General features: G+C 36.4%; 2 protein-coding genes across 3 annotated transcripts; both read right to left on the bottom strand.

The window, feature by feature from the left end:
• Positions 1–820: 820 nt before the first annotated feature.
• ahrrb (aryl-hydrocarbon receptor repressor b) lies at positions 821–18555 on the bottom strand. 2 transcript variants are annotated; one of them, XM_058765388.1, is made up of 9 exons: positions 18284–18555; positions 17986–18097; positions 17413–17594; positions 5865–5962; positions 5574–5663; positions 3931–4036; positions 3586–3722; positions 3233–3405; positions 821–2212 (listed from the first exon to the last, which is right to left on the bottom strand). In XM_058765388.1, the coding sequence occupies exons 2-9, from the start codon at positions 18045–18047 to the stop codon at positions 1339–1341; spliced, it is 1722 nt and encodes a 573-aa protein (XP_058621371.1). In that variant the 5' UTR covers positions 18048–18097; positions 18284–18555; the 3' UTR covers positions 821–1338. The 2 variants fall into 2 exon arrangements, with proteins under 2 accessions (XP_058621371.1, XP_058621382.1); XM_058765399.1 differs by having other exon boundaries at positions 3586–3719; positions 18284–18553.
• A 682-nt stretch (positions 18556–19237) lies between these two features.
• Positions 19238–27226, bottom strand: mcm6l (MCM6 minichromosome maintenance deficient 6, like). Its single transcript, XM_058751871.1, has 17 exons — positions 27032–27226; positions 26811–26957; positions 26219–26329; positions 25418–25667; positions 24506–24671; positions 24196–24341; positions 23574–23724; positions 22985–23126; positions 22735–22876; positions 22377–22484; positions 22105–22260; positions 21189–21317; positions 20863–21024; positions 20632–20743; positions 20196–20393; positions 19594–19733; positions 19238–19500 (listed from the first exon to the last, which is right to left on the bottom strand). The coding sequence occupies exons 1-17, from the start codon at positions 27211–27213 to the stop codon at positions 19378–19380; spliced, it is 2565 nt and encodes an 854-aa protein (XP_058607854.1). The 5' UTR covers positions 27214–27226; the 3' UTR covers positions 19238–19377.
• Between the last annotated feature and the right edge of the window lie 155 nt (positions 27227–27381).

Below are 27381 nucleotides of genomic sequence, written 5' to 3' on the forward strand. Positions count from 1 at the left end.
CAGCCTCTTATGCAATGACCTTTTGTGTCTTGCCCTCCTTGTGCAACGTGTCAATGGTCGTCTTTTGGACAACTGTCAAGTCAGCAGTCTTCCACATGATTGTGTAGCCTACAGAACTAGACTGAGAGACCATTTAAAGGCCTTTGCAGGTGTTTTGAGTTAATTAGCTGATTAGAGTGTGGCACCAGGTGTCTTCAATATTGAACCTTTTCACAATATTCTAATTTTCTGAGATACTGAATTTGGGATTTTCCTTAGTTGTCAGTTATAATCATTAAAATTAAAAGAAATAAACATTTGAAATATATCAATCTGTGTGTAATGAATGAATATAATAAATATAATATAATAAAGTTCCACTTTTTGAATGGAATTAGTGAAATAAATCAACTTTTTGATGATATTCTAATTATATGACCAGCACCTGTGTGTATAAACAATGGTTTTACAGTCTGATAGCAAATAATGTACATTTCCTCTGGGACAGATAAAACATGTATATGTCTAGTGGCCAAGTCTGCATAAAATTGTGTGGTGAAATATGAATATGACAGCCCAAGCTATAACAGCAAAACCACCTGCATATACTTACAAACAAGATTCTTTGAACAATTCCTTCATAAAATATGCTTCCCACACAATGAAAATAAATAAATAAATACAAGTTTTAAAAAAAAGAAAGATTAATATAATTTTCAATGTAGCTTCATATAAAATGGGGGCCAGTTGAATCAAGAAAAATTTATTTATTTATGAAGCAAATGCATGTTTAAGAACTTTGAAAGATCTAAAATTCTATACACAAATACATTTTCACATGGGAAATGATCTTTATTTGTCTGTATACATATTTTCCACATTAATATCACATTGGATCACAATAAATCCAAAATCTGTACCCAAAAGAGACCAAATACAAAACATCTAGGAACCTGAGTATGTGTGTTTGATTAAACAGTCTCAAATAGTCTAAAATAACTTCTAACTAGTTTTAGTTTATGTCCTGAGGGAAATACCAGCGCTTGCAAGGCAGCAAACAGACTAAGTTTTTGCTTTAGAACTATTTTGTCAAGACTTGATTTCGGGTGACAAATCACAATTCATCATGCAAATATGACAGTGTGGATTTTGAATGCTAAACATTCTTTCAGTTAGGGTCAATGGGAGATTTTCTAACTTTCATCTGAAATTTCTAACACACCAAAGCAATCTACAAAAAAAGTGTGTTAATCAGTTGGGGCTGAATTAATTGCAGAATATTGTACAGAACAAAAGGAAGAATATTAATACACCTTGCAAGCACTGCAAATAAAAAAACAATGTGTATGAGATACGAGTTTACTGCATGTAAACATATGGGTTTGCTTTGTGTAGAACAGTGTTCATAGTGCAGTTTGAAGTAATATGTTGTTGCATATGCCCTTGACTAACGTCCCCACACCAAGGTGGAGAGTCGTCAGGTTCTCGTTTGATCGTGTGCAGAAGGTTGGGACGCCTGAACTCACAAGTCAGCCGGATATCATGCTGCATGCAGCTTTTATTATCATTTGAAAATGCATATCCGTCCTGACTGCCGACAGGAGCGTCAGACTGATTCATGTCTTTGTTCAGGACACACTTAAGAGGTCTGCTGACTCCTGCACACTGATACTTGTGGTGTCCGTTGATGGGAGGACTGATGATAGCTTTTCCTCTTTGATATGATGCACAATAGTCATAGTATTCAGCCTCGGTTTTCACCTGTGCATATTCAGGGCGCCAAAGCGTCCCGTATGCGTTACATCCGTTCTCAGAGTCTGAATCTTCTGTCTTAATGGCCACTTCAGGAATCACGTTAAAACATTCATTCTGCATGTACCTTCTCTCAGCCTTCCTGTTGACACAATAACTCTCAAGCTTCTGCAATTCTGTGTTGCATCCGATTCGTGATTTTCCAGAATGGCTGTGCTTATAGAAGCTTCCAGGTAGGTAGTTTTCATTAGGCCCCGTGCGTAAGGCAACGGAACAGCGGGCATCCCAGGAAGGATCAACAGCTTGCAGTCTAGAAACACAGAAGTTGAGCGGCTCGTCTTGGGTTTTGCAGCCCTCTCCTCTGTACTTCCTGTTGGTCAGGGCTGAACACGAACCATCATCACCAGATGAGCTTGTCCAGTTAAGATGTAGCATGTCTTCACTGTCAAGTGAGCCATGGGAAACTCGTTGCCTTTTATCACTGATGATGGTACAAGTTAAACTGATTAAAAGACAATTTCTACACATAAATTACATTTTGTCTTGTGTTAATCTTTGTGTACATTGTTTTTGGATACTGCTATGACTGAGTAAATAGTATATCAATACCATGGTATATCAACATGGTAATCACACAGTATTGCTGCTGTACTTCAAAAATTGTACTTCAAAACTTCAAAAGTTTGGGGTCAGTAAGATTTTTTTTAAATGTTTTGCAAAAAGACTCTTATGCTCAGTAAAGCTACATTTATTTGATCAAAAACAGTAAAAACAGTAATACTGTGACATATTACAATTAAAATAACGGTTTTCTATTTAAATACATATTATAAAATATAATTTATTCCTGTATGGTAAAGCTGAATTTTCAGCATCATTACTCCAGTCTTCATTGTCACATGATCCTTGAGGAATCATTCTAATATGCTGATTTGCTGTTTAAAAATTTCTCAATCAATGTTGAAAACAACTGTGCAGCTTAATATATTTTGTGGAAACACTCCCCCCCCAAGACTCTTCGAAGAATAGAAAGTTCAAAAGAACAGCATTTATTTGAAATAGAAATCTTTGTATAATTATTAATCTCTTTATTGCCACCTTTGGTCAATTTAATGCATTATTTCTAAATAAAATTACTTCTTTTAAAAAAAGAAAAACTGTACTGACCCTAAACCCCAAAAACATACTGTGCACAATACATTATATAACGTGTGTTCACAAAATCTTTCATTGAAATGCAATAATTACAAGTTTTCTTGTTTAATATCCAGTTTTAATTCAAATGAGTTATGAAGTTTTATGTTGATCTTATGTTGTCCTCAGTTTTTTTGAGCATTTAAATTGCATGAAATTATTTTTAATTTACAATGAATATTGCAAAAATCTCCAGAAAAAAAAAACAATAAAAAGTAAACAATACTCTTTTTATAACTTTCAATTTCATAATTCGATGCAAAAATGCAGATGGATAGACGGGCAAAATGTGTATCTGCTGCCACACCTTTTGTGTTTGCTCTTCATCATCATACTCTTCATCTTGAGCTCCATGATAGAGGGCAGGACTAGAGGAACAGCCACACAGAAGAGAGCGAGCTGAGGCGGCAGCACAGCTCCAGAGTCCGTCTTCCTCCTCTGACCCTGCAGGAACTTCAGACTGCCCTGAAACTGCATGTTCTACAGGAGACAGGACCAAATCAAAATGAGAAAAACTCAGTCGACATACTGTGTGGAAACATACATTTGGGAAGGTCTGAGCCTGATAATTAGAGCTTCTCAACCTTAATTAGAGACATCAGATCAGAGTTTGAAAAAGATCATGAACCACAAGTTATTTTGAGGGATTTCATGACTGACCAGGAAGCCAGAGGTGCTGTCCAGCAGGCAGCGGACTCGAGCGACGAAGCACCGTGTGAGAAACGGAGACAGTTCAGGAGGAACACCGTCAGGCACTTCAGCGCTATACAGATGACCCATCACAACATCCTCATCTACTAGAACGCACACAAAAACAAAACAGTCCGGAAACAGATGACTTAAGTGTGTAATGACAGATGTGTGCATCTTTTCCATGCAATCATAACGACGGGAGCATATTAGCTTAAAAATAGATGCAAAAGCACCAATATGTGCAATACATTGCCAGTCTTCTGAAATCATATGCAGTGTGCTATATAGGGTTAATGGTCATTATACACACACCAGTGTCTTGTTGGACAGGGTTCATTGCCCAATGGAGCTGCCTGTGAAACTCCTGTCGCTCCTCCACATGGATATAATCAAAGACCTTTTGATGCATCACGTCCGTCTGCCAGAAAAGATCACACACCAACACAAAACCAGAACGTGTTTATTTCAGCACACCAGATCCCGCATCAGTGTGTTTTATGTTGTCTGCACTGACCTCTACATAGTTGCATGGGGTACAGCGAACAACTGCTCTGAAGTCTATATAGTCTAATTCAGTTTTGCATCAAACCACATTAGAAACATGACTGATCAATTTCATTGTGGAGCCTTTTCTGTCACTTTAACTGCTGGTAAAACCTTTTTTCAAAGGCATTTTCGACTGTGAGGTCCCTGGCAGAGAGTCGAATGAGTTCATAATTCATGTAATTATTATTGTGCGTTTGCTTCGGTTTACTATTAAAATCATTCAGATGTCAGAGCTGTGGCACAGAGCTGTGGCACAGAGCAGTGCATCACTAAAAGCTGACATTAATAGCCGTTGTGCTTGTAATAAGCCGTGTTTGAGTTCAACATAGGATAATAACAGGGACATGACCCATCTAATAAAAGCCAATAAAATCAAGTACAACTAATTTAAAATAATTTTTAAAAAGTAAAATATATATATTTTTAATTAAAGTACAATTATGGCAAATTAAAAATAAGCAAAACAAAAATATTTATAAAAATGTAAAAATAAAAATCTATTTTAAATCAAATTTAATTTAATTAATAAATAATTTAAATGCAAAATATAAAATATAAAAAATAGAATCTTCTAACCGATTTCCTTTGATCTGTGATCTCATGTATAATGCACAGTATGCTTGAACCCACAAATCCCTTTTCACAGTCTCATGTGTTTGTTGCGTGACACCAGGGCTGCTTGCATGCGGACAGACGTGTCTCTACACTTAAGAACAACAAAACAAAAGCCTGAAATACCAGCCCACATGACCATACCCGCTGTTCATAAACAACAAACTCTGGAAAATAAAGGAAAGGTTGAATATTTTAGGCAGTGTGGGACATGCAAGACTTTTAGCACACTTTCATGACTAACACACCCCTGTGTCATCTTAATTTCCAATCAAAATTTCCTTCTTTGAGGAGATGGTTTGTTTGTAGAGGAAGCCTGACTCTTTGAAGGCTGTGAGAAAGTCTTAAATTAACCGAGGGGTGAAAAGACGTAACTATTTTTACACATTATGGTGGAAGAGGCCTTGAACACGACATACTTCTGTGTTTTCCAGTCAACCGCAGATGGCGTGAGTATTTCTTATACAACCACACATGATTGTTGTTTAGATTTCTCTGATGAGACAGGAATTTTATTTGAGAACTGTTTAAAAAGGTAAAATGAGTCACATACTGGATTTATACTTTATTTGTTTGGATTGTCACACATGAAAGCTAAATACACATACTGCTACAATAACAGCAGTGCAGTGAAATACCACCCTCTCTCTCTCTCTCTCTCTCTCTATAAATATATATGAAAAATAAACTCATTAAAATGTAAGCATTTGAAAAATTTACGGGATGTTTAGATCATAAAAATTTCATTATTCATACATGTTTTATTTGTTGATTATAGGATCTTATTTGAGGGTTACCTGATGAAATCCCAGGTAGTCAACGATGGTGGATGATGCATAGAAAATAACACCATCTGAGCTCACGATCAGCGCAAATCCAGGGAGAGACTACAAGATATGAAATGTGTGTCAAAAGTCATGTCACTAAAATCGTATGTGCAAAAAAGAAAAGAGAGGTTTTTTCCAGTAGAATGGGCCAAAGAATTTCAATTAACCACAAGGAAATCTATACATTTTACTCTGACACGAAACCATTTCTAAACTGCAGTGAAGGAAACTCCAGTCATAAGCCCACAGAAAAGCAGCCACCTTTAGGAGAAGATCACTCTCTATGACATGGGGCAGGATTTCTTTCTTGTGCGCCGAGGTCAAGGCATCACTGCTGCGATTTTCTTTCTCTTGGACCGCTGTGAGGAACAAGAGCACAAAAGACAGAGAAGGAGATAAAGACAGAGATAGATATATGGATATAAAATAAATGTGACCCTCTGTGAAATCCAGGCTAAAGTCTCAAAATCTAATTATGAGATAAGCACCAAAGTTTTGAACAGTTTTTTTTTTTAAACAAATATTTTTAATAGGAAACCCCTTGGTCTCATTTAAGTCTCACAAATAAAGAGAACCAGGACAGTTGCAATCGACAAAACCTGCTAAAAAACCTTCTTCATTAAGCATCTGCTCTTAGTCAATCCATTTCAGATGCACTTTCCCAATTTCACGATCGGTTGAGAATGACTGAAGCATTGCAAATAAATAAGGCAGCCCAAGTGCTCTTCATTAGTCGTGCTAATCTAAAACAAGCAAGATAAAAATCATATGAAATAATTCAAATTTTTTTGTCTTCTTCAGTTAAGTTTGTACGAACTTCAATGCCAAACATCAAAGCGAAGAAGATAACCACAAACAGACTGAGCAGATTTATTCAGCAATGTTTATACAACCCAGATATATCAAGCATATAATCTGGATTTAAACCAGATTTGTTTTCTTACAAGCAGCCATTGTAATTTGACAAAAACATTCATTCTTCCATCATTTTAAGCTGTAGCTCTGAAGAGCACCGTCCTCTGGAAAAGAGAAGTTTCTTTAACTGCTGTAGAGTTAATGCCATAAAAACTTTATAAAAAAAAAATAAAAAAATTAATTATATTATATTATATATACACAGGTGCATCTCAATAAATTAGAATGTTGTGGAAAAGTTCATTTATTTCAGTAATTCAACTCAAATTGTGAAACGCGTGTATTAAATTCAATGCACACAGACTGAAGGAGTTTAAGTCTTTGTTTTTTTTAATTGTGATGATTTTGGCTCACATTTAACAAAAACCCACCAATTCACTATCTCAAAAAATTTGAATATGGTGACATGCCAATCAGCTAATCAACTCAAAACACCTGCAAAGGTTTCCTGAGCCTTCAAAATGGTCTCTCAGTTTGGTTCACTAGGCTACACAATCATGGGGAAGACTGCTGATCTGACAGTTGTCCAGAAGACAATCATTGACACCCTTCACAAGGAGGGTAAGCCACAAACATTCATTGCCAAAGAAGCTGGCTGTTCACAGAGTGCTGTATCCAAGCATGTTAACAGAAAGTTGAGTGGAAGGAAAAAGTGTGGAAGAATAAGATGCACAACCAACCGAGAGAACCGCAGCCTTATGAGGATTGGCAAGCAAAATCGATTCAAGAATTTGGGTGAACTTCACAAGGAATGGACTGAAGCTGGGGTCAAGGCATCAAGAGCCACCACACACAGACGTGTCAAGGAATTTGGCTACAGTTGTCCTCTCCTGAACCACAGACAACGTCAGAGGCATCTTACCTGGGCTAAGGAGAAGAAGAACTGGACTGTTGCCCAGTGGTCCAAAGTCCTCTTTTTAGATGAGAGCAAGTTTTGTATTTCATTTGGAAACCAAGGTCCTAGAGTCTGGAGGAAGGGTGGAGAAGCTCATAGTCCAAGTTGCTTGAAGTCCAGCGTTAAGTTTCCACAGTATGTGATGATTTGGGGTGCAATGTCATCTGCTGGTGTTGGTCCATTGTGTTTTTTGAAAACCAAAGTCACTGCACCCGTTTTTGAAAATTTTGAGAGCACTTTTGGAGCACCAAGAAATTTTAGAGCACTTCATGCTTCCTTCTGCTGACCAGCTTTTTAAAGATGCTGATTTCATTTTCCAGCAGGATTTGGCACCTGCCCACACTGCCAAAAGCACCAAAAGTTGGTTAAATGACCATGGTGTTGGTGTGCTTGACTGGCCAGCAAACTCATCAGACCTGAACCCCATAGAGAATCTATGGGGTATTGTCAAGAGGAAAATGAGAAACAAGAGACCAAAAAATGCAGATGAACTGAAGGCCACTGTCAAAGAAACCTGGGCTTCCATACCACCTCAGCAGTGCCACAAACTGATCACCTCCATGCCACGCCGAATTGAGGCAGTATCTTATGAAGTATTTTAATTTGTTGAGATAGTGAATTGGTGGGTTTTTGTTAAATGTGAGCCAAAATCATCACAATTAAAAGAACCAAAGACTTAAACTACTTCAGTCTGTGTGCATTGAATTTATTTAATACACAAGTTTCACAATTTGAGTTGAATTACTGAAATAAATGAACTTTTCCACGACATTCTAATTTATTGAGGTGCACCTGTATGTATGTATATATATATATATATATATATATATATATATATATATATATATATATATATATATATGATATGATATGATAAAGACTTTTGATGTGTACCATTCAGAGTTGCTAAACTGTAACTCCATGTCTGACTATCGACCAAACCTAAATATATTATCATTCACAGTACACACACTTAAATCAAACCTGTGCTCAATAACATGAGGGAAATCTCCATCATCTCTCTCTAAAGACTCCGTCTCAGTTCATTCACTTCATGTCTGCTGCCAAACAAGCCCAAATCTACAGGTGGATGAGCTACTTTTCACAAAATGTCTGTCCACAGGCAGCCATTTCACCGCAGAGTTGTTTTGATGAGGGGATGGAAATAAAAACCAGATCTGCTCTTGACAATTGAGGTTAGATTTACGAGCAGATGTGTGTTTGTACGCAGTGACTCAACAGACTCACTCTCTCTTTTTCCCTGTTCTTTGTACCTCGCTAAATGTCTTTAACATAAAAATCTCATCAAGCACAAGCACAGGATTTACCCTCATTACCTTGACCCACAACACTAGACCCCACTGACTTTCCTTGAACAAATCCCTGTAATTGTCATGGACTGACAAAAACAACTTACCTCATGAATATCAATTAGGTTGCACACAAACAATTTATCACAATCTTGAAAATACTGCATTGCTTTGGAGATCATGTCTGAAGTAGAGTATGTGCCAAACCTCAAGTCAAACTGAGCTGTAAACAGTTTAGAAAATGTCCAAAAAAACAAATACTACAAGTATTTCACAAATACTACAAACGTGAACTGGAGATGAGCGTTTAAGATGAGTGTGTGGACTTCATTCTATGAAGTCCACACCTGGAAACCTTAAAAACAGCCTTTGTGAAATAATGAAATTCATAAAACTTTGACACTGATAAGCACTTTGTGAAAGTATAATCAATAACTACAATGTCTCAGGCGGATCACATGTGCAAAAAAAAAAAAAAACATGACGACACACAATTCATAAATTGCATACTTCTGGTTTATTCTCTTCTAAAATATAATGCACACAAATCATATTTCATTTTTTCTAGCATTTTCCTTTCTTTGCTAATGTCCTTTATATCCAAAAAAGAGAATTCGGTGCTGTAACGAATACATATTCATTGTTGGTGTGTAAGGAATGTAGCACTCGGATGAATTCAGTTACTTCACCCATTATGTGTGTGTGTGTGCTGAAGGTAGAATAGGGGAAACAAGAGGAGGAGGCGGCGGAGAAGGAAGTATTAATAGACTTATTTGTACATTGCTTGTCTCCTGCGCTCTGATGGACAGATCATTAGATCATTTTCACTGGCGTCTCTCTGAGGTCAGGCTCTGGTGAACTAGTGTCACGCAAACCCAGCTTTACTACAGGCTCTTAAAGGGCCAGAGCTTCCTTTAAACCAAAATGAAAACTGCCCAGACTAAGAGACACATCCATTCACCCAACATTCTGGAGTAAAACTTTTTTCTTTTGTCATTTATGCTTCCCAAGGCTGTTTATTTGATCAAAAATACAGTAAAAATAGTAATTTTGTAAAATATTACGATTTTAAATGGTTTTGTATTTGAATATATTTTAAAATGTAATTTATTCCTGCGATGCAAAGCCAGTCTTCAGTGTCACATGATCCTTTCGAAATCATTCTAAGATGCTGATCAATGTTGAAAACAGTTGTGATGCTTAATATTTTTGTGGAAACCATGATATTTTCTTCAAGATTCTTTAACGAAATCCATCCATCCAATTTAAAAATTCTCATATCCTTCAATTCATACCAACAAACCTGGTAAACTGGTCACGTGACACAAACATAACAGACCACTGCGCAGCCACATGCGCTCCGATGGCAGATTATATCACATCAATAGCACTAATGACAATGGCTTTCCAACTGAACTCGGGTTAACCTTGCCAAAGAGGGGTCAACGTGCATTTGTGAACTAATGGCTGTGTGTGAGAGAACCTGAGTTTGGAAACAGTCTTCACATGAGATCATGCATCAGTCTGCTGGCACACAGCTATGTTTACGGTATTATCTTGTTTCACATAACGGTTATTATAAATTCTGTTTTATCGAGCATTGCATATTGATTTGAAAACTTTTCCCAGGAATGCTTCACAATCCCTAAATGGCATTTATAATAAATAACACACAGAACAAAGAATTTAAAAATGTCATTTATTTAGTGAATGATAGTCAGTCTCCAAGCTGCATAACAGGCATGAAAGCAGTTTAAAGGAAAGAGGGGACTGAATGTGTTGCAAGGAGAAAATAAAGGATTTGCACAAAGTCTCACCATGTCAGGCAAACATTATTACAGTTGTCACGCAACAGAACACTCCTTTATAATATATCTGGGTCATTTTTACTAGTCATTTGCACGACATTGTGTGCAAAGGAACTGCCTTCCGGTTGCCAACAAACATGGAGCCCATAAATGTTCTTACTGGAGGTTTTGATGTCGGCAATAAATATCTCAGCTCTTTAGAAGCAGCTTTTTATGCTGCGCTTCGCATTTTGTTGCTAACAAAGAGCTGTTTGAATGGTCAGGGTGACAGAATACGTAATACTAGCATTTTAAGGGGATTAAAACACATTCGGATCATATGCACATAAACTGAAAAGAACCTTTTTTAGAAACAATTTTACTCAGAAATTGCAAGTAAATTTCAGAATTCATTTGTAAAACATACTCCAATAATCTTTGAAAACTGATTTTTTTACAGTGTATGCACAACATAAAGATCAAATATGGATATATCCAAGGGATAACTAAGATCAGGGATTTCTCATGCAAGGGAGGGGGAAAATCCTCTGTCCCATGCTAAAACAGATGTTTGGAGACTCACGCACTTGCATGATGCTGGACGCTTGGATCATTTATCAGTTTCTAGCACACATTCTTACATGATGAAAACAAACAGAGGAATGTTTCCAGGACAGAGACGCAAGATGGAATTTTCCTGATTTGCACGCAAGAAGAATTTGCCAAGGAGGGTCTGGCGGCTGCCAAGCGTCTGCACAACTGTGAGTTCACTGGGGGGAAATTTTAACATGATACTGGACACTCAGTGCGGAAGAGCACCAGAGCCAACATCATTCCCTCATGAAGAACAATCACCCTGCTGCTGTCAGCCCTGTCTTCAAACTGATGACGAATTCATTACATTCCTACATTATTAAAAATGACACCTCTTTTCAAGAGTTTCCAAATGTCACAAACAATGTCTTAAACTGTGCTCAGTTTTGCCAATACACTAAAGTCAGAGATCTTAAAATGAACTCTGACGTGTCTCAAATTCTTCCAAGACTGAATTATCTGATCCATGTTATACAACTGTCAGTAACTTACATTTTTAAATTGATACTTTTATTCAACAAGGATGGATGAAATTGGATAAAAGTGAGACTAAAGACGTTAATAGTGTTACAAAATATTTCTTTCAAATTATTTTCTCTATTCACCAAAGATACAAATTATTCTTCTTCTTTTTTAAATGACCTCAGACTGTAGTGTACATATCATATCAGTTTTTTTGATCTACAGACAGTCATGCATATCCATTTTTTGAGCCAAAGAAAAAGAGTCTTCTTAGAAAAAGTAGATATTTCAATAAAACAACTGAAAGCTCTCATGAGCTATGACAGAAAAAAATCCTTTGTGATTGAACATACCATTGGAAACCACTAAGGTGATGAGACATTCAAATGAAATGACAAATTTGAAAACACTTAACACAACATTTATTCAATTCACTTAAAATGCAAAGACAAAAAAAAACAAAAAAACACAAAGTGCTTATTCCTTGAGAAAAACTGTAGATTTTGGATCTTAGCTTGGTCTATTACTGGAAAAACTGAAAATGTTAAAAGCACTCAAATCAAGTGGTTATCAAACAGCCACATGTGACCACTAAAAGTGGATTGTGAATGGTCTAAACAGAAGCACCAAAGCTGATCTGCATCTTCCCCCTCTTAGTGCTTTTCTCAAGGACGGGGACTTTGCCAGGCTGCAGTCACGCAAACTCTCCCCAGGAGCCAGTGGAGCATTCATTACCCATAACCCCCTTCTCTTCAACATCCCACACACACACACTCACTCACTCTCTCTGGATCTCAATTACTCCCTGATGTGCAGTTTAAGCTGTTATTCACACACTGCAACTAACTCTCAAACTACATTAGCATTTTCTAAAGGAAACAGTAGTGCTTAAAATGGTGTTTTAAGTTGAGCAAGCTCAGGTTTTAGTTTCAAACAAAATGCTGCTTCATCATACATTGTCCTAGTCCTGACATTTAGCGTGCATCTTGCTCTGTAAGAAAATTCATAAAAAAAACAGATAATGTTCTGGCATAAAATTGCTGGTACGTTTCCATAAAGTTCCAGAAAATGCATTCATATTAACAAGGTATGTTGAGTAGTATTTTAACAATTATTTCAACACATTTCAGCCTGTGTCATCTTTTAAGTTTAAAGGTGGATATAGATGGTCAAATAAATTTATGAAAGACCAATGACAGTTCAGTAACTAAATAAAACACAAAAAAGATCTACGACAAATGTGTATTTAAAAATTGTATTTGTTGTACTTTCAGTTTAATTTGCTATTTTTTAAATAACATTTATACTTTAAGAAATATAAAGGAATAATTCAATCATAAATGTAAATTCATGTTCCAAACCTCAAAATAAATATGTTATTTTAGGTTTAAAAAGAATTGTACTTTTTTGCATGAACTATTCCTTACATTTATTAAAGTATAAAGTTTTTTTTTGTTTTTAAAAAAGAAAAAAAAAAGCATATCTACAGCTGAAATTAATAATTTTTACAATTATTATTATTATTATTGCAAAACAGCTTGATCATGATGATCATTAGTCTCATTATCATTAGGCATCAGTGCATGCATAAAGATTCAGAGCAGATGTGTGTCTAATAGTAGTGTTGCCAGTAACAAGATCTGCTGCAAACTTTAAGCAATGGTGTTGGCAAACAGAAGCACTGCACACGGTGGATCTCTGCTATCATTACACGCTTCCCTTCAGGAGTCACTCTTTGTGACTTCACTTTAACAATTAAAAACGTCTGCAGCACAAACTGTGAAGGTTGTTACAAACTTAAGTATAATACTTGAGGTTAGTGGTTTGTTTAAAATCACTAATCCTACGTATGAGCAATAATGATGTTTGCACTGGCAAGCACTACATTTCATCCTGAAAGGAAATACAGAAAAGCTTGTGAGGTCAGTTTACACCAGGGTTCCTCAATAGACGGCCCGTGGGCTGGAGAGAAAAATGTTTGGCCCGCTCTAATTTCAAATAATGTGCCATGAAAATTCAAATGCAGCATCAGAAAGCAACATTAACTTACATCGTTTCTACACCGGACGCGAGCGGCGCAACAAATCCCCGACAGAAAATTGACGACTCCTATTTATAACGCACTGACACAAAGTTCAAATGATTTGCAATGCATTGTCGCATCCAGTGTAGATACTATGTGACAGCAAAAACATGACAAGTGTGAAGTAAAGAAAAGTGGACACAGAAAATAGATGATTAAAATGTGAATGGACTGAACATTTTCAGAGTTCACAGTTTTAACGCAAGTTTGCTTAAATTTATTTTCAAGATCTGAGGTAAAATATCTGTTGTTGCTTTCACTATGGCTATAAACCTCAAGCAAAATAATATTAAAATTCACATTAGACACTTTTAACAATGAATAGAGCACATAATCAATACCTGAGATTATCACTGTCATATTTTGTGTTTGAAAAAAATCTAAGTATAAAAATATTAATGCTGCTGACAGATCTAATAATTGAATCTGCAATTAGGGAAAGTGGAGAGAAGAGATCCAAGTCTGGAGATGAGCAGGAGCAGTTGATTTGCATGGCAGACACGGAGATCCAGATTTTTTGTTTGTTCATTTGTTTTTAATACTCAAGCAAAATTTGTATCCAAATACAAAAATGTTCATAATTGTTTGAATAAAACAGACTACTGGGGAAAAGATCTGAATATTTATTTTGTGACTATTTTAACAAAAGCAACAATAATAATATATGTGTGTGTGTGTGTGTGTGTGTCTGTCTGTCTGTGTCAGTGGCCCTTGGCTTGGTATTGTTGGCAGAATTCGACCCTCGGCGAAAACTAATTGAGGAACCCTGGTTTACACCCTCCACATCCCAAGAGGCCAGGAAATGTGTTGGAATTCATCAGGCCAAGCGACAATCAAAATGATTTGATTATAATTGTATGGAACAAGCCTCTAAAAATGGTGTTGGGCCAACAAAGGCTTTCACAGGGTTTCCCGCTGTTTTTTAAGACTTGTGGTGGAGATTGAAAACATAGTGTGTCTGGATCAGACATGGCTTCAATCATGCACAACCAGAGAAAAATTAGGAGAATTAGCTACTTATGCTTTAACACCGATGTAAACCTAAATTCATGTAAAGGGATAGTTCACCCAGAAATGCTAATTATGTCGTGTTTCATTCTAAACCTGTGAGCATTTCTGAAATATGAAATATTTACGCTATGAGAATACTTTTTTTTTTTGCGCAAAGAAAACAAAAATAATAATTTACTCAACCATTCTTCTCCCCCGTGTTACGTCTTCTGCCGTTTTGGAGAGTACATCAGAACGTATTTCACGTAATCAGCGTTGTTCACGTTCGGGGGGGGACGTAATCTGAGTATTAAGCGTTGTTTACGCTTAGGGGAAAGCGTGTGTATGCGTTGTGATGCTCTCTAAAATGGCGGACGAAGTAACTCGGGGGAGAAGAATGATTGAGTAAATTGTGTTATTCTCGTAGCGTCGCAAAACTGATGTTGAGCCACTGATGTCACATGGACTTTTACTGATGTATTTACTACGTTTCTGGACCTGGGAACATTTCAGTTGTGCTGCTGGAGTGTCAGATAGCTCTCCGATTTCATCAAAAACATCTTAATTTGAGTTCCGAAGATGAACGAAGGTCTTACGGGTCTGGAACGACATGAGGGTGAGTAATTAATGACAGAATTTTCATTTTGGGGTGAACTAGCCCTTTAAGCTCACCTTAAAATAATATGAAATCTTTAAAAATTACAGCACTGTAAAACCAAAGACCAGCAATAAACTGTCAATTTATAATATTATGGATGTAAAAGTACAAGCCAGTAATGCCTGTGAAGTAATACATTAGCGTAACACACAATCATATACATCTAGTCAGCTAACTGTGTTGCTAAAACTATATTTTGGATCTAATGTAATTATTTCCCACATCCAAGTTCCAGGTCATAATATGCAAAAGTCTGAACATTAATCTCTTAAATTTTACAATAAGTAGTGAAACTTACCCAAAATTCTTAAACATCTAAAAAACAAACAAACAAACAACAACAAAAAAACACATTTAAGGGGCTCCTCTGTTGGTGAAAGTTTTTAGACAGCTTTCAAAATGGCTGCCAGACAGTGTGAACACATGGAGACTCATATCTCAGTGTGCAATGATCTGACTGACTTGAAATTATAGGAGGTATATAGTAACAAACATATCAATTGGTTAAGACATCAAGTAGGATAATAAATAATTTTTCTTTTTATAATCTGATCTCAAAAATGGAAGTGTGCTTAATGTGTACGTGAGCTTAATAGGTACGTTTACCCTAGAGCTTAAAGTAGCAGGTCTGATATTTGAGTTTATATTTAAACCTGTGACTGGAATCTCATTGCTGGTTTGGAGAAACAACAGACACAGGGGAAAAGTGATTTTTCTTTCCTACAGTCAAGGACTGACTGACCCACTTCCCCATTTTACAACAAAGATCAAGAAAGTGTTGAATAAATGAAGTTCTGGTAAATAAGACGTCATAAAATGGTTTTAATAATAAGCATAAGTTTTTAATTTAACCGGTCTACCAGTAGCAAAGCAAATTCTTCAACGTGACAGTTTTTTCTCATATAAAAATGAAAACCTTTCCATGAAACCCTTTTTGATGACATTCCAGTTTACATTTTAACTTTAAACCTGACAAGAATTTCTGACATACTTTTGCCTTGTCAATAATTTACGGCTTGAAAGGTGACAGAAAATGAGATCAGACAGAAAACGCAAATGGCCTTGAGAAGATGAATACATTAAAATGCTGATGTTTGAATGTAATACATGCATCAATCTTTACAAACTGAAAGATCAAGGCTGACACAAACCAAGATCCGTGAAGGTTCAAGTTCTTCAGGGTCGGCTCTTGCATTATAAATGACTGTATTCATGACAGTTATGAATTTCACCATCTAAAGTGGGTTGGGTAAAATCTATTCAAATACACAAAGCTGTGCAAAGACACCTGGAAATGATAAATAAATAAATAAATAAATGTGACTTGACTTTAAATTATGAATAGCATGGCAATCTACGGTCTCAAAAAAAAAGAAGCTTTCCCAAGACTGCATATTGCATTCGATGCTGGGCACACAGCTTTCCTTCCTTTTTAGTTGCTAAAGGTTGTTTTTATTACTCTCCATTACTTTGTTATGAGTTCAGTTACATTTGAGAGATGCCCACCTGCCAGCACACAAATACTGCCAGCTCTCCACACAACAGCTCAACAACACTGATCCGTTTTGGACACGGTCACAACAAACAACATGTGAGTGCAAGAGGGCAATCTCTACATTACATTAAGGACCTGTCCTTATACTGCTTCTCCTGAAATAAATCCCATTATTCTACATTGCATGTGTATTTACCAGCATGTTTGGCCAGCTTTTCCCCAAAGTACAATAAAACCTATTTTTAAAGTGAACTAATTTATTTTTAAAGTTATGCTGCTTTGTATTATAAATAATTTAACATGCAAACTAAGAATATGACCTAAAAATTTTAAGGAACAAGGAAAGATTCAAGAGGGGGAAATGTTTTCCATCAACTTTTGCAAATTAAATCTATATATACACTCCATATAAAAATGTAAACACGACAGAACGCACTACTAATTTATCCCAAAACAAAACATACAAAAAGACAAATCAAATTTTATGGATATGCTTGAGTGAAACACAAAGACGAGTTTGAGTCAGTTAACCATCATCAAGTTCAAATACGGTAATTTTTGGTAGCCAATGTAATCCACAGTTTTAGCAGGGATATTTGCCAGGAAACATTCCTTCTTACCTTGAAAGAAGCTCTTAACCCGCAGGAAGCTGACGCTGAGCCTCAGCACTGAGAGTTTGTCCAGTTTGGAGATGACATCTGCACTGAAGGGCAGAAGACTCGCCAACCGATCCAGTTCTGCATTGAGACGGTCGCGATGACGCTTGGACGGATTCGATTTCTGACCTGCTTTCTCTGGTTTCCTGAAGATATAAACCATATCATAAACCTGTGTGGCATCCAAAGGACTAAATGATACAGAAACATGACAATAACATAATAATAATAATAATTATTATTATTATTATTACTACCACCACTACTACTATTAGCAAATGATAATAGTAATAACAATATTATACACATTTATTATCATTAGTGACTTTTCTATTCACTGCCAATAAAAGAGTCATGACAATAAAAAAAAAAAGAAAAACTTGAAATGAATGTAACAACATGAATTCAAAATAATTTACTATTATTGTCATTAATAATAATTTACATATTTATTATTATCATAAATGATTTCTCTTACCGTTTTGCACTGATGGTTTGTCAAAATAGGCATGCTTAATAAACTGATAAATACTCAACTGTTTCTGCACAGGTTTTCTCCTTTTCCTTCCAGCATACAGACAGTCTCCAGGTGGAATCATTGTTCACTTCTCCAAATGTTAGCTCAACACTAAGATGCTCTTTTTAGTTCCTGGCAAACAATATCAAATGTGGAAAAACCAGAAGGAAATAGAATAAGTAGATGTGGAAGAGTAACAACAAACAGATACGCAATAAAAAGCTGATAAAAACATTTTTACACATCGCCTCAGAGAAGATATAGACCCGACAAGTTCTGTAGTTACCAAATACTGAGCATATAAGAAATGAAACTCACCAAAATCCACATTCAGCCGATGACAACGGTTGAAGTAGCTTAAAATAGTTGCTTGAATCGAAGTACCATCCTGAATGTCAAAAAGATGGAATAAACTCTTGATATGAGAGCGACATCGAGCCCGCGCTGATGTTTTATAGCGCGTTTCAGGTGGCGGATCTCAGCACGCGCATCCTCACGCGAACATTACGCACGACGCACGCACAGCGCAAGCGACGCGAAACTGGACCAGCGAACCTGTACAAAACAACAGTGAAGAGACAAACACTTTCAATCTATTACAACTGGAATTTATTAAAATTCTATTGTGATACTTTAAAGTGTTTAAAAGTGTGACAGAGGGTCAGATTTCACAGAAATCGTTTTAAAATAAGAACACAAACATACTCATGCCACTTAAAAACAATACTTTATAGTAAGTTTTATCAGCCTAATTCATTACAATTTTACATAATTAAAAATTCTTGTCCATGTAGAGCTCAGTTCAAGGATGCTGCATTCACACAAATTCAATCTTGACTCTTTTTTTTTTTTTTAACAGGCCTGTTATTTTAATTATTTTAATAAAGAACCAACAAAACATCTAAGTGTAGGGGCCCATTTTAGTCGATTGGTGACAAATTAAATAGGTCCCAGCAGCTGAACCTCATTTTAGAAGAAAACCATTAAAAAAAAAAAAAAAGTTGTGATTTGCAAAAAAAAAGATCATCAGCAATATCATCTATGATGCCGTCATGTTCATATCGGACAGAGATCAAGTAAATAGCCTATTGTAAGTGCTTTTTCATTTTTGTGAAATTACCCATCACTTCATAAACATAACTTTAGCAATTGCTGTGTGCAATTTGCCAACTATATGATGGTTTGATAGGTTTAAAACGTTTTCTACTGCACTTTGTTTTTAATGTACTTGTCAATATTTAAAGATATCCACCGCCATCTAGTGTTCAAAAAAAACAAATGACAAATGCAAAAATCTGTTTATTTTTTTCTGATTCACTCAATCAAAAACGTTGCATATTACATTAGTCATGATTTAAGATTATAGAAGCATCAGTAGGTAAAAATGATCAAGGTTTTTAAAGCCAGCTTGACTAGTCTTCCAGTATATAATTGGGATTCACCACCATAAATGGATCCTCCTCCATGACCGGCTCATCTCCATCCTCACTGATCTTCTTCAGTCCTGTTTTAGTCAGCTCTATGATGATATGATCCTTAAAAAGAAAACATTGCGGACATGTTACACTGCTTCAGTTCAAGTAAACCATGCATTTAAGCTGATTAAAGAGTGATACGTGCAAACTAACATAATGGATGAGTCTGTACAGCACTTTCTCAATGAGATTCTTCTTTGCAACGAGTTCAGCTTCTGAATCAATTTCACTCTCCATTTCCTTCAGGTACCAGTTAATGAGTTCGCTTTTCTTCAGAGACGACTCCTCATCCACTAAAAACACAAATAGAGCAAGTAAAAAAAAGCAGATTATACATGTTTATTTCATTGTTCAGTATATGCTCTTTATAACTTTAACTACACAACCTGGTGCCCGGAATCATTTGAGATCAAAATTAATTCCAAAAATTAGCCCAAACTAAGAAAATTGTTAATCAGTAAGTTGAAAGGTCACTTTAAGAATTATACAGTAAAGCATGGTTTAAATTGCAATATAAAAAAATGACAGACTGACTCTCTCCTTTGAAATAAATAAATACAAAATAATTAAATTAAATAATATTTCGTTTCATTTAATATTACAATAAATAACTAATAAAATATAATGTAAAAAATATATATATATATATATATATATATATATATATATATATATATATATATAAATAAAAAATGTAAAAAGGTATAAAATGGATGGACAGACATTGTTATAGCAATGGAAAAATCAGGGCTCACGTTGTTCCATCTTTTGCATGTGCAGCACCAGCAGGTTGGAGACCCTCTTGTACTCGGCGAATGACATTCTGAGAGCAGGTTTGGCTGCCGCTGGCTTCTCCTGCTTTTCCACATCAGTGTCCATGGCCTCCACCGGACGGCCGTTCACTTCAGCTAAGTTCTGACCTTCTGTCTCTTTACCAAACAGGTCATTCTGATCTGTGGAAGAACAACCCAAATCAGTCATTTTACAGTCATGATCTCTGATGTTTGAATTTTATGAAACCATTGCTGGTAAAGTGATACTTGTGACAGACAAAGTATTTGGACAATTGTTTGCAAACAAATAAAGCTTATTTTTTACTGTTAGAGTAGAGATTTATTATACTGAGATGTTTGACAAATGGACTTGTTTCACAAAAAAAGGACTAAATAGTACAAAAGCTGCCCATCTCACCATTCACATTGTCATCATCCTGCTCCTGGCCAAAATTAATGTCAGGGGAGTCCACACGAATAATAGACTTATTTAGGAGTCTAAACGCCTCTTTCACGTGTTTGGGTTGAACCTTTCCAAAGGAAGAGGAGGAGGACACATTCCAAACTTTACATAAGCTTTGTTTGATGCATATTGGTGCATGTTGAAACCGTTTATGGGAACATCATCCACCATATGGCAAATACACACCTCGTCTGAGCAGTAGAGTCTGGCCATGGCCTCAGACAGACGCAACATGCTCTCCAGCTGCCTCACTGTGATCCGCCAGGCTGATTTGGTGGTTCCACCTCCGTCCCGCTGCCGCAGACGCTTGTACTGGTCCACCACGAACTCCCGAGCCTCCGGGGTGATCTACAGATGTAGGGTTATGAGGTCAATTAATCATAATTTATGTCATTCCAAACCTGTATGACTTTATTCTGAATGTCTAGCTCCAAAAATGACAAACAAAAAAGATCTACAGCAAAGGACAAGGTTTTGGTGAATAGCAATTGGAACAACGTATAGCATCCTGCCTTTGGCTGAAACTGCCGGGCGAACAGTATGTATCTCTGGACTTCTTCAGTACTGTAAACTCTTTCTACCGACTCAACGTTTCTAGCATGAAGATCTACAATCCGCCGGGCGATGGCGTAGTCTGTAACCTGGTAGAAGAACAAATAAATAAAAGTATTTTGTTTCTCTCTTTACTTTACATATGCACAACAGCATTCAAAAGTGGAGTCAGATGTCTCTTCTGCTCACCAAGGCAAATAAATAAAAAAATACAGTAAAAACAGTAAAATATTATTTCAATTTAAAATAACTTTTCTATTTGAATACATTTTAAAACGTAATTTAATCCAGTGATCCAAAGCTGAAAATTTCAGCATCATTACTCCAGTCTTCAGTGTCACATGATTCTTCTGAAATCATTCTAATATGTTGATTTGCTGCTCAAGAAACATTTCTTCTTATCAATATTAAAAACAGTCGTGATGCTAAATTTTTTTGTGGAAACCATTGTACTTTTTTCCAGGATTCTTTAAATGAATACAAATTTCACAAGAAGAGCACTTATTTGAAATGGTAGAAATCTTTAGTAACATCATGAAGGTCTTTACTGTCACTTTTGAACAATTTAATGCATCTTTGCTGAATTGATTTATTCACTTTTTAACGCCATGCCAGCATCAAGCCTATTTTCATGGCGATCTCTGAATAAATTATACAAGGTAGGTATACAATTAAGGTTATAAAAAGACATTTCAGATGTACACTAGACAAAAATTCTAAAATACATTCAGGCGATACATTTTTAAATAAATCAGTTAAGCACACCCCTGAATAAAACCATTCATATTTGCTGAATAAAGGCATTCATTTCTTTCTTTCTTTTTTTTTTAAATGTATGACCCAAATTTTAAGAAATGAAATGCTGAAAGATTTTACCTCATTGCATTCATCCACCAGTATGAAGAAGAGATCAAATCTGGACATGATAGGTGCAGACATGTTGATGTTCTGTTTGAGAGACTTGGCGCGGTTGTATCTACCATCTATGGGGTTTGCAGCAGCCAGTATGGAGGTGCGAGCATTCAGAGTGGCCTTGAACACACATAAAGGTCAGACAAGATGGATTACGGATTAAATAGACAATATTTTCAGACATTAGACATGTCAGAGAGAGAGAGAGAGAGAGAGAGAGAGAGAGAGAGAGAGACCTTAACGCCCGCCTTTGTGATGGAGATGGTCTGCTGCTCCATGGCTTCATGAATGGCCACCTGGTCCTTAAGGTCCATCTTGTCAAATTCATCAATACAACAAACCCCCTATAGACATAAAATACACATTAAATATGTTGGGCCAGCAAAGAAAAACAAAAAGAAAAATCTAATTGCAATTTTTCTGATAAAAATTTAGAATTTTGGAATTTTAAATTAGATTTAAAAAAAAAAGAATTCACATTTGCTGTGCTTGTTTGTAGGGCTACACAATTTGCTCAAAATTGTGTGATTATATATCAATACAGCTATTAACACCACCAGAGAGACTTGTCATTAATAGTAATAGATAATATACATTATCGGCCAACATGAGGGCTCCTGCTTCAATGACAAACTCATGCGACTCCTCATCTTTGACCACAGCAGCGGTCAGACCGGCGGCACTGCTGGCTTTACCGCTGGTGTACACCACTCTGGGGGCGAAATCCTCTACATGTCTGAGAGAAAACAAACAAATACATCCCAATCCAGCCATCAGACACTTCGGTCATCTGTATTTTACATTTAAACTGTCAGCAAAATTGTTTCTCGCTCATTTTATTTACTTGAGAAATTGGCTCTTAGATGTACTCGGGTCTCCAACTATGCACACGTTGACGTCGCCACGTAAAGACGTTCCCTCCATGGTCGTCTTGGCAACACCACCAAATAACATCAGCAGAATCCCACGTTTAATTTCATCATTACCTGAAAAACAAAGCCAAATTCATTAACCAAGCAGCTGTCAGTTTAACGTAGAAGACGCAACTTGTATATTCCACTTTATTCTCACGGTTATCTCCAATTTCGGTTGTGATAAAGAAAATCTTCTGTACTTGATACTAAATGTGCCTCAAACTCTTAATATATTTTCTATCCACCTTATTTTTAATGCAAGCACATTTGTAGTTATTTGTAATTTGAATGTGTGAGGCATTCAGTGTCATTGACGTACAGAAGTACAAATACAGTGTTATGCTGCTTGATAAATTAATCATATTATTTGAATTACTTGTCATAAATGCATTGGTTTCACTGTTTGTGCACGTTATATTTTCTTCTAGTTATTTAACTATAGATAGAAAAAGTCTTAATTCAGCATTGCAAAATAAGGTGAACAGAATATCCTGTGACCAATGATCATTGAGAACTGACCGTGAATGGTGGGAAAGAGACTTGTGCAGAGGTTGTGATAGAGATTCTTGTCTTGGCTCATCTCAAACACTTTCTCCCATTCCTGCACGGTCATCTGGTTCTTCACGCTCTCAGCTGTCTGATCCTCCTGACGAAGTTCCTTCCCTCCAAACTAAGAGAACACAGAGGAACAAAATTAAAAAAATAAAATAAAATAAAACAGAGCAACAGGTTCTGAACTAATCTCATGTTTTGTTTTTTTTATCAGTTAACAGTAAATGCCCAGTAAAGGCATAAATATTATATATGCAAAGCAATAAATATAGTGTGACCATAAGGGCCATTTTTACGGGACGCGTCCTTGCCAGGATTTCTATATAGCCTAAAATACCCAGGTTTTGGCTGTTTGCACTGTGCAGGTAGATTGCTGTGTGACATTCATGTTCTCTGTAGATCTCACCTTCTCACGCGCAGCGCCACAATTGGTCGATTATGTACAATACCTGCATGTTGTTGGTCAAACTACTTTGGATGCTTTAGGCAACATTAAAATCCTGGCCAGGACGTGTCCCGTATGAATGGCACATATGGCCACCTTAAACAAATATCAGTTACAGTTTGTGTTGTGATAAACGGCTCTCACCCGTGGGTTGGTTGGGGCCACATAGTTAGCCAGGAAGGCCAGTCTGTAGGAGAGTTCTCGGACACCCAAAGCCTTGAGCCCCTGAATGCCATCAGCCTCAAAGCCCTCCTTCCCAGTCACCCTGCTGCTGGTTTCTGCACGTGTGCCTACAAAGATGAGAAATCATATTCAAAAATGCCTGAAAAGCACAGATAATAAATGCATTTACTCACAATAGGCACGTCAGCATATGGCTTCCTATTTGTTATCAAACAGTAAAGACAAACCCAGCAATCAACTCTCTCGTATTAATAGAAACACAGATCAGTACCAGCGAGCGCCATGGCGGACACATCAGGCACAACTATCAGTGTGCCGGTGAAGTCACAGCGATCTCCTGCTTGTGCGGTTTCCACGGCCTCCGCCCTCAGAATCACCTCCACACTGCGAGGAATGGAGCCTCGTGGCAGCTCCGCCTGCGTCTCCTGGATGCGCACCTGATGAAGTCAAGAGGGTTTAAGATCAATTACTTCTCAGATCAACATATAAACACATTAGACCATTTAAGGGGGAAAAAAAAAAACACCACCACAATATTTAGACGGTATAGCATATTAAATTTTGGCAAGAAAGATGAACGTGCAAAAATAATGTGCAAATAAGGAAAGACTGTATTAAACGCACAAATTTTGTATTTTTTTTTGGTTGCTATTTTAACCGAATATTTCCAATAGCTTAAATTTCAGTGCATCACTATAATGTATACAGAACTTCATGCAATACAGACGGTTTCAAAGCTGTATTACAGTAATAAAAAAGAAAATAACAGTTTGAATGTAGCAAATTTCTTTAATTATGAAAGGAATACAAATTTCAGCTCTAAAGCAGCTTTAAAAAAAAGACAATAATTTTAATTTCGAAATGAGCATATTATCATATAAATAAAGATTCCACATTCAGTATAATGTCAGGTTTTTTTGTGATCAACACCTGGAAATTATCAGATTTAATATATTTAAGTCATTTAAGTGCCCTGCCAGATAAAAATGAAAAATATCAGCAATGTAATTTAGGTAAAAATGTAAAATTAGGAAACCATTATGAAACATTTGCTTTAAGAGCAAAGTTTCACTTAAAGGAAATGGCCACTAAAAATTGTTAAAAATCACCAGTAAAAATACCTTTCTTTGGATGCTTTCAGAAAATTTTGTAGTTGAAATTGTTAAAATCACCACATTCTTACTTTCTGGAAGTCAACGAAGCGGGACTTGTTGGTGTCAAGCATGAAGCGGCGGCGGTTGGCACACACAGGGTTCTTGCAGATGGTCGGCTGTGTGTATTTGAACTGCTGCTCCACGTCTTTGATGACAGACTGACAGTCCAGACAGAGGAAGGTGCCGCTGACCAGCTCTGGGTGCACGGGGTGGGTTCGCACCACCTGACCACTGATGCGTAACAGAGTGCCAATGCGGGCGGTGGAGAGCTCACGGATCCTGCACAGCACAGAGCAGATGACCTTACTCATTTCACATGCAAAGTGGTCAGTCAGTCATAACAGAAGCAATTTACATACACATGTATATTATAATATAGTCTAACATATAAAGAAATGTCAGTTAAATTATAAAGGTCAAAAAGAGGGTGCAAAATTAAATTGCAGTTTAAAAAATTACAATGATAAAAATAAAATGAAATTACAAGCAGGACTGCAAAACAATTAATTGTGATTAATCGATTCAAAATAAAAGTTTATGTTTACATACTATGTGTGTGTGTACTGTGTATACATTTACATACATGTATATATATCAAGGAAAAATGTTAGATTTATATATAAAATATTTATATATAATATAAATTATATACAAGTGTTTACATATAAATACATACATATGTGTGTGTGTGTGTGTGTGTGTGTGTGTATATACACAGTACACACATGCAGTATGTAAACAAACTTTTATTTTGAATCGATTAATCGTTTTGCAGCCCTAATTACAAGCATGATATGAGCACTATGGAGTGGATGAACTGAAATACATACTTTTGCCTCGATGGAAAGTCTGAAAAAGCCACATAAAACTCTTTGGATGGTGGAATATTTCCATGATCTCTGGCAAAGTGGCGAACTGCTCGGCAGAGATATGGATAAACCCTGGAAAAATGTTACAGATGGCAGTGAAAATATGAAGTTAAGATGAAGCTCTGCAGCAAACCGACAATTTATTAATTCACCAAATGATAATTTTCTAATCAGACATAAACGCTCGAAAATGACCATGATGCTACCATTGTATATGATAATGAACAAAATGACCATTAAAAGTTGCTAACTTATACTTTATTTATTTGCCAAAGGTAATACATTAAACATTTTCTGACTATTATTTTGTATGTTTGGTATATTCTTACTTCCAGAAAGTCAACATTAGTTTTTTTGTAGGGTTGTTGAATTGAAATTAAACATTTATAACGAACAGTCATAGATATATAATTTCATTAAAAGAAATAAAAGTATTTTTTGTATTTAATTACAGGCCTAATTTGAACATCAACTGTTTTTGGGACAATAAATATTATTATAAGCGCAAATAATGAGGCAAACTTGAGATACACATCTTGTTGTGGCTGTTCACCTGTAGTACTCCTCTTGAACGGTGGTGGCGAGCTGCTGGTTGTAGTGCTCGATGTTGCTGAAGCTCACGGTCAGTGTGTTTCTCTCCGGTCTGATCAGCTCTTGCGCGTCAGACAGATATAAAGCATCGCCGGTTTTATCCTGAAACCTAATTAAGACACATTTTACAAGCGACGTTCATTTAGCACTTCGTGTAAAAGTACTACAACCAATTGCCCTCACTCTTCCAAAAACTCCAGAAATAACTTCTGACATTTCTCGGACAGGTCATCGCGCACTTGCACGCCCGCGGGCGCAGCTTCCACTCCGGGCTCCATCAGGTACACACTCGCCTCTCTCACGCTCTCACACACACACACACACACCTGTACAAGGTAGCGGCTGAGCCAGCCAATCATATACATGCGTCACAACGTCGACGTAATGACGCATTTTCCCACTTACGAATGAGTTTCAGCTGTATTTTTATTCGCGCTGTATGCTATCGCAATACTTACGAAGTACATTTTTCAAATATAATTTATCGGAGTATTTCCATATAACTTAGACTTTACTACATTCTAAACTACAAT

Source organism: Onychostoma macrolepis, chromosome 02 (genome assembly GCF_012432095.1).
Source record: "Onychostoma macrolepis isolate SWU-2019 chromosome 02, ASM1243209v1, whole genome shotgun sequence".
Taxonomy (NCBI): domain Eukaryota; kingdom Metazoa; phylum Chordata; class Actinopteri; order Cypriniformes; family Cyprinidae; genus Onychostoma; species Onychostoma macrolepis.